Source organism: Benincasa hispida, chromosome 9 (genome assembly GCF_027475165.1).
Source record: "Benincasa hispida cultivar pf3 chromosome 9, pf3_genome.v1.1, whole genome shotgun sequence".
NCBI classification, from domain to species: Eukaryota; Viridiplantae; Streptophyta; class Magnoliopsida; order Cucurbitales; family Cucurbitaceae; genus Benincasa; species Benincasa hispida.
In genome coordinates this window covers 89,170,943-89,178,584 of record NC_143486.1, presented here as the reverse complement: position 1 = coordinate 89,178,584, position 7,642 = coordinate 89,170,943, and the positions used below count along the sequence as shown (strand labels likewise).

Sequence of the window (7,642 nt, the reverse complement as noted above, 5' to 3'; positions counted from 1 at the left end):
GCAGATATTTGAGTAACCCGGGGATGGATCATTGGAAAGCAGCCAAACGGGTTATGAGGTATTTACAGAGAACAAAAGATTATATGCTCACTTATCGAAGATCATAAGTTTTGGAGATCATTGGGTATTCTAATTCTGATTATGCTAGATGTCAAGATACTTTGCAATCCACTTTAGGCTATATCTTCATGTTGGCTGGAGGAGCTGTATCCTGAAAAAGTGTTAAACAAACACTTATGGCTTCTTCTACCATGGTTGCGGAGTTTATATCATGTTATGAGGCATCCAATCATGGAATATGGTTGTGAAATTTTGTCATTGGGCTGCGAATAGTGGTTGGCATAGAAAGACCACTAAAATTATTTTGTGACAATAAGTCGGCTGTGATGTATTCCAACAACAACAGAAGCAATATGAAGTCAAAGCATGTAGATTTGAAGTTTCTGGTTGTTAAAGAAAGAGTTTAGAATGGTCAAATTTCGATAGAACACATAGGAACAAACTCTATGGTGATAGATCCATTGACTAAAGGTTTACCACCTAAAGTTTTTCATGAGCATGTTGCTCACATGGGTGTTAGTCACTTTTCTGATTCTATGGTTTAGTGGGAGTTTGTTATTGAGGATGTTCTTTGACCTTATTTTGTTTATTTTCTATATAGAATAAAGTTGATGGTTTATGTTTTATTATCTAAATTTGTTTATCATGCATGCAGTTTAGCATAAAGTTTTTTAGAATGATCTCATTAAGGAATTTGGACCAGTTGGAAACAGACATGATCTAGATCACTTTGCATGTAGTTTCCATGCTATCCATCCATACTTGATCTATGTCATTGAATGTATTGGAATTGGTGATCAAGGAAGGTTTAGTTACAAGGGTAGTGACGAAAGCCACCTTGATTCCATGCTAATACAGGAGATGGACTAGATTGAACTAAAGAGGAATTTTATTATTGAAATAACCTGTTTATGCGCGTTTAAGGTTTATGTGATTTAATTATATTAGGTACATATACATAGCCCAAGTGGGAGATTGTTAGACATATTTAAATAATAATATGTTTAATTAAAGTATGGGCTATGTATGCAGATTAATAATTTATCACATTGGGTTATTTTATTAGATTGGACCTGATCTAATTAATTAAGGCCCTAGATTCCTAATTGAGTATGGACTTAATGAGTAGAAGCCCATTCCTAGTTAATTAGGGTTTAATGGGAATCCTAATTGAGCTAGTATATAAAGAGACCTTAGGGCTATGGTCCTCGATATACCAAAACAATAAGCACTCGGTCTTTCTTGAATCCCATCTAGAGAGAGATCCCACTAAGGGCATTCGGAATTTTGGTTGAGGAAGACCATAGTCTTCCATCATCATCTTGAAGCTATCATCAATTTTGCAATGAAATCCGGTATGTTATTTTTAACAATTTGACATAAATGATTCTAGGATTTATCTATTCAATATAGATATAAAGAATTTATTCTAACATATTTAGTATATTACAATGTATATAATTACTGGTTTTGTAAGTTACATTATATATTGTGATTTATTCACCATATATAATACAATATATTAAATGATATATTCAAACAACATAACTATTTATTCAGTTGAGAGATGTCTATTTCATATATTACAATATATAATATACTTGATGTAGGATGCTTTATTATATATCGTTTTTTTTGTTTTTTTTTTTTAATTCTATAGATTTCACACATGGAAATTTTAAAATGTTAGAACTTCCCTTCGTGGTTGTGTTTGGAAAGAAACAATTTTGGAAAAACCTCTTTAAAGCGTGTATTTTTATTATTATTTTTTCATATGTGGTTTTTCGTATTTCGTTTTTCTAAAAAAAAAAACCATCAAAACTATGTTGGGGTGTAATAGACTTTTGGACCTGATTTTTATGTAATATCTCTACACATTAGATTATTCACGAAAAAATGGTACATTTAATACATTCTAGTAACTAGGCTTTTAATTAGGCACGGTTGACAGCCCAAAAAATCAGTAACACAACTTGGGGATTTCTACATAAAAGACCTAATTAAAGAATAAACACATATTACGTTTTGAATATTTCATTTTTTACAAAAAAAAAAAAAAAAAAAACTAGCCTCCCTATTTTCACTAATATTAGTGGTTATTTATAATTTAGCTCTTACCTACGTTATATATATATATATATATATATATATATATATGTATATATATATATATATATATTAATTTATTTATTTATTTCTCCTCCATGCATACTCTCTCACCTCTATGCATATTCTCTCTCCCATGCATATTTATCTCTCTCCCATGCATATATTCTCTCTCCCCAATAATATATTTCATATATTCTCTCCTCCATAATTCATATAATTTCTTCCTCTTCCTTCTCTTTTTTCCTTCCCCTTCCTCTCTTTTCTCCTTTCGGTGGTGCGAGTTGTAGGCAGTAAACGACAACGTGGGACGAATTGATGGCCCAACACGAGATGACTCGAGATGAATTGATGGCGTGGGTGACGTGGGGCAAATCGATGGTGACGGGTTAAGCAAACTCGATCGACGGCACGACGGGGCGAGAAAATCCTATCGACGACGGTGGGGAGAGAGATCCGTGGTGACAATGGTTGAAGAAGAAGAGATGAAAATGGAGGGTTATGCATCATAAACTCCCATATGAAGATGAACTTTATTTTTTCCTATTTTTTATATATACTGTGATATATATACGTACTTTTTTAGCTTTTGTAGGAAATTTGATATATATTGTAGTATATGTATTCATTTATTTGATATAAACAAGTGTTTTTTTATTTAGACTTATTGTATTTTGTAAATGAAATTTATAAAAATTTATATACTGTGTATATTTCATATATTGGTTTATACTGTGACTTATGTCAAACATTGAATTAATCTCTAATTTATAAACTTTAGTATATTTCATATATTGGTTAGAATATTTTCAAATACCTAACAAAATGTTCTAAGGTATATTTAAAATAATCATGAATCCGTCAAAATGTTCTATTTTATATTTAAAATAACCATTAATCTATAAAAAAAACCCAATAAGTGAAAACCAACGTAAATAGAAAATAAAAATTCATTAAATGCATTTTTTTAAAATTAGAAAATAGAAAAAAAATTAAAATAAATGCATTTCTTTCTCAATTGATAAATGATAAAAATTATATTAAATGTATTTTCCCTCTTTACAATAAATGTGTTTTCTCTCCCAATCATTAAAATAGCTTCGAAAATAGGAAAAAATATAAAATGAATATAAATAAATATAAAAAGGGTAAAACTGTCCAAAAATAATACTAAAATACCTTTATGAAAAAAATCAACTTTAAAGACATTTATGAAAATATATGGCCAAAGATAGACTTCTTATGTAAAAATCCCTATAACTTGAGTGCATGTTAGGTTGTATTTGTATCCATCTTTAATTGTCCATCCGAATCCATTCAAATTGTTCAACCACAATGTGTCCTATGACAATTTATTTATTTATTTTTAGAATTAATGCACTAAAGTATTTGCTCATCCAATACTGTAGAAATCTTAAAACCAGGTTGTTTTTGTTTCAGAACCCTTCTTCAAAGAAAACAAGAAACCCTATCCAAAAAATGCATTATATATTACAGACTTTGCAGCACATGAAGCCAACTGATAAAAGAAGGAAAAAATTAGGGGAAAAGGCAATGGTTTTGTGTTGTTAAATATACAAATAGCCTCATACACTTCGTTACTAAATTCAGCTGAAAAAAAAAAAAAAGAACAAACCCAACTTTGCTCTGCATGCATGTTAGCCTCCACTCACATTTATTTACACTAATTAATGTCACTAAAAAAAATACATAATACATCTTTGACTGCACCTATCTTTATGCATCTTATGTAGATTTCTTTTGACAATCCTTTTATCTTTTGTATGTTTGTAAAAATTAAGCTTATGAACATTACTTTCACCACCAAATTTCTTTCTTTGTTATCTACTTTTCACTAATGGTTTAAAAAACGAAGCCGAATTTTGAAAACTAAAAAAAGTAGTTTTCAAAAAGTAGTTTTTATTTTTTGATTTTGGCTAAAAATTCAACCATTGTACCTAAGAAGATGCAAATCATTATAATAAATGTAGATGATATAGGATTAATTTTAAAAAACAAAGACAAAAAAAAATTAAACGATTACCAAATGAAGTCTTAGTTATTCAATCAATTTTTGACACATGAAAAACTTTTGTTTTTAAAAAGATATATATTTTTAATTTTTTTTTACTATGTACTTAAGGGACCGTTTGTTTCGTGGGTATCCTAGATTCCCATGAAGTGAGTATCATTACCGTGTTTGTTTTGCGGTATTGTGAGATGCCCTGACATCTAAAGATTCCCAGATATTCTAGGATGCCCGGACAAAGGGCATCTAGAGAGTTTGAATGTCTTCCTGAAACATGGGTTTTCCAGATTCTCGAGTTGAGGGCATCCCCATTTTATTTTTTTTCTTTCTTTTTATTTTATTTTACACATATATTATTCTTCATGTGCATTATATAATTAAAATAAATATTGTCAACCATGTATATCATATACTTTTAGTTATATCATAATTCTTATTACTTTTTAGAAATAAATTTAAATTAATATTCATTTTATAAAAAATCTTAAACTATGATATATTATTTTTTTTTGAGAAAAATAACATATAAAAATAATATAAATTGTATTAATTTTAAAAGAAATTCAAATTGATAAAAACAAATATGTTATATAAGTTCAAATTATATCAAATTAATTATAAAGTAATAAATAATCGTAATGGTATTCTTAGAACTTTATGTAAATTTAAGATATTTCCGAGTAGAAATCCTATAAAACAAATACAATTATCAAAATAGTTCTAGATATCTACAAAAATATTCATACAAAATAAATATGATAATTTAAATATGTCGGACATCTAAGATTTCAGTTATCTACATTTTCAAAAAAACAAACGATCACTGAAGAAATGTATGAAATGGGTAGAGTTAGGTGTGCACTGAAATATTACTTAAAAATAAAAAAATAAAAAACCCTCCAGCAATAACAAGAACTGATCCTCCGTAACCGTCCAACGTCAAATTTAACTAAAAAAACCGCCCAAGTTTCTTTTAATTTCTTGTCTCTGTCGCTCCTCCACACAGAAAAAACAAGTCTCCGACATTTAACTACTAAACTGTGGGTAGCTTAGATTTTAATTTGCAGCACCTCACAATAACTTTTTGAATAATTAATTAAATCTCTCTGACAAAAACTATTCTTAAAAATTCAAGCTTTTGCATTTGATGGAGTTTGAGGACGATCATGGGCACAATATTGGGTTTATTGCTAATTAAAACTTAATTGTTTCATATTTGGTCACCACCCCCTTTTTTTCTTTAATTTTTTCCCCATTTCTGAAAAAGTTTTTTTGTCGTCTAATCTTACGTTTTATCCTATCCTTCGTGGTTAAGCTAAGACCTCATCTTCTAACTCTCTCTCTCTCATGAGAAATCCAGAAAATAATTAAATTAAATTAAATTAAATCATTTTTCTTTTTTTAAAAAAAGAAAATTGCAGACCCCACTACCAAAATTAATATAAACTATCCCCTTTTCCACCAGCAAGCACATAAAAAAAGATAAGCAAATCGGCTCTGCCTTTTTTTGGGGACAAATGTGCGTTCGTCCTCTAAAGTTTCAAACTTTTTAATTTAATCGGTCCTATTTGTTACCGAAGAAGAAGGATAAGAGATAATCTCCCACCTAATTACTTAAATTACAACAAATTTTTATTATAAACTTTTGTAGTTTTTCCTTTCATTGTCTCTACCCCTAAACTTTTTTAATAAAAGGTTAATTAATAGATTAATACACTAACTTTATACCAGCCATATGTAGAGCTCCTAGATTCTACTACAACCTTTTTAGCACTAATTTATTAAAATACTTGTCAAAAAGTCAATAGATTACTTTTTTCAAAGAATTGCGTATACAAAAATTACAATGTAAGATTTTTATACATCTTATTTATTTATTTTATGATATGGTGTATTATTAGTATGGTTTATTTATTTATTAAATATAATTGAAGTTAGCTGATGAAAATATACGGCGTTAGATCACAAAGTCAATGGAATGTTGTTAAGAAATCGACTAAATGCAACAAACATAAAGAGTAGAGCAACTAACACAGATATTTATGTGGTTCACTAATAATGTATTAGCTATGTCCATGAATAGAAGGAAAAAGTAGTTTATTATTAAAGATAAAAGTATCATATTACAGATTCAAAAGCACTAATAGAGTTAGACAGTTTATATAGAGTACTCTTCTAAACCAAAGGACCAAAATCATAATTAACAAAAAAAAGTCCTCGTTAACATATTCAAGACATTCCAACAAATATCTTAATGATTTGTGGGTAAATAAGTATTTTTCAGAAAAAGAAAACTTTTATTTACATTGCCTTCATGGGCCCTAGGGTGTCCCCCCACCCCCCAACTCTTCTTTATATGCCCATCTCCTCCTCTTCCTTCCTTCCCTTTTCCCTTTCTTTCTCTTCTATAACCTACCTCTTTTGAGCTTCAACTCACTTTCTTCTCTCTTTGGCATTTGTTCTCTTTCCTAATGTTCTATTCTGAAGAAGACGTCGGGATTCGGTGGCCGGTTCAGGAACCCAGGTTCACTCCGGCCGAAATCCAAGAGCTTTGGTCTTTGCTCGAAGATCCAACCGGGTCGAACTCCGGTTCACAAGGCTCGTGTCGAGACGTACCTTTGATTGACGAGGAGAGGAGAAGGAAGCGAATGATATCGAACCGAGAGTCCGCAAGACGGTCTAGGTTGCGGAAGAAGAGGCATTTGGAGAACTTGGCAGTTCAGACGGACCGGCTGAAGGTGAAGAACCAGGAGCTGAAAAGGCAGCTGAATATAGTGGTGAACCGTTGTTATATGATACGAAGACAAAATGAAGGATTGTGGTCGGAATTTGTGGCTCTCCACGCACGGCTGTCGGACCTTTATCGGATTTCTGTTCCCATGCAGGAGAAGGAGAATTCATGCATGAAAATATCATTCAATTATTTCTCTTAGAAAATTTCATGAAAATTTTACGTATGGAAGTCAGGAGAATGAAGTAATAAAAATCATAGGCTTCAATCAAAATGTCACTTAGGGAATATTTGCATTTTAGTTATTTTTTATTAGTCTTTGATGGGTATATCAAAATATAACATGTGACGACTTAATATGCGACATGGAAATGTAATATATATTATTCACCTTATTAATCTAAATTAATTAATCTCTCTCTTCCTTTTTGAGTTTTAAAAATCTTGCTCAGTTGAGTTAAATATATACATCATACTAATTAGCCAACTTATTTACAAATATAGCAAAATATTACTGTCTGTCAGTTATAGACTATCACTGACTAATAGATAGTGACACTTTACTATACTTAAAAATATCTTCGATAGTTGTATTATTTAAAACAACTACTCTCATATCAATTTCACTTTTTATATCGAAATATATATATATCTTTTTTACGTTGAATTGACAAAAAAAGAATACCTCCAAATCTAAATGAATTTGTTTTCTTTTC

The 7,642-nt window shown here is 30.0% G+C and overlaps 1 protein-coding gene across 1 annotated transcript; it reads left to right on the top strand.

The window, feature by feature from the left end:
* The first annotated feature begins 6,593 nt into the window (after window positions 1–6,593).
* LOC150034169 (basic leucine zipper 4-like) lies at window positions 6,594–7,351 on the top strand. Its single transcript, XM_090318173.1, has one exon. The coding sequence runs from the start codon at window positions 6,667–6,669 to the stop codon at window positions 7,126–7,128; it is 462 nt and encodes a 153-aa protein (XP_090174299.1). The 5' UTR covers window positions 6,594–6,666; the 3' UTR covers window positions 7,129–7,351.
* The last annotated feature ends 291 nt before the right edge of the window (window positions 7,352–7,642 follow it).